This window comes from Octopus bimaculoides, chromosome 30, assembly GCF_001194135.2.
Source record: "Octopus bimaculoides isolate UCB-OBI-ISO-001 chromosome 30, ASM119413v2, whole genome shotgun sequence".
Taxonomy (NCBI): domain Eukaryota; kingdom Metazoa; phylum Mollusca; class Cephalopoda; order Octopoda; family Octopodidae; genus Octopus; species Octopus bimaculoides.
Genome location: NC_069010.1, coordinates 6058446 through 6058973, shown reverse-complemented (window position 1 = coordinate 6058973; position 528 = coordinate 6058446). Strand labels below are relative to the sequence as shown.

The window sequence follows — 528 nt, the reverse complement described above, 5'->3', positions numbered from 1 at the left end:
AGACAGGGGTAGACAGACAGGGGTAGACAGACAGGGGTAGACAGACAGGGGTAGACAGACAGGGGCAGACAGACAGGGGCAGACAGACAGGGGCAGACAGACAAGGGCAGACAGACAGGGGTAGACAGACAGGGGCAGGCAGACAAGGGCAGACAGACAGGGGTAGACAGACAGACAGATGTACAGATAGATGGATAGATATATAGACAGATAGAAACAAAGAAACAGAGGGATGAGAGGTAAAGAGAGACAGAGAGAGATGATGCATAAAGAGAAAGAGACAGACAGACAAAAAAAGACAGGAGGAGATAAGTGGTAGAGTGATGGATACAAAGAGAGATAGTAAAACATACTAACCTGCTCGGTCAATGATGCTGACTACGTTACTGTAGGTATCATCTGCAGACAAGAGGGAACTCTTGGACACCAACTCAATTTCCTGGTACCATTCTGACCTGTTTAACTTCTCCAAAAGTAGCTGCCATTGTGACCCTTTTTTCGATGTGACCTGTTAAATTAGATATAAAT

The 528-nt window shown here is 45.8% G+C and overlaps 1 protein-coding gene across 1 annotated transcript in view; it reads right to left on the bottom strand.

The window, feature by feature from the left end:
• Positions 1 to 528, bottom strand: part of LOC106869467 (uncharacterized) — a 39926-nt gene that overhangs the window by 31116 nt on the left and 8282 nt on the right. The window contains exon 6 of the mRNA XM_052978108.1: positions 358 to 508. Coding sequence (XP_052834068.1) covers positions 358 to 508 — 151 coding nt within the window. The remainder of the gene's footprint in view (positions 1 to 357; positions 509 to 528) is intronic.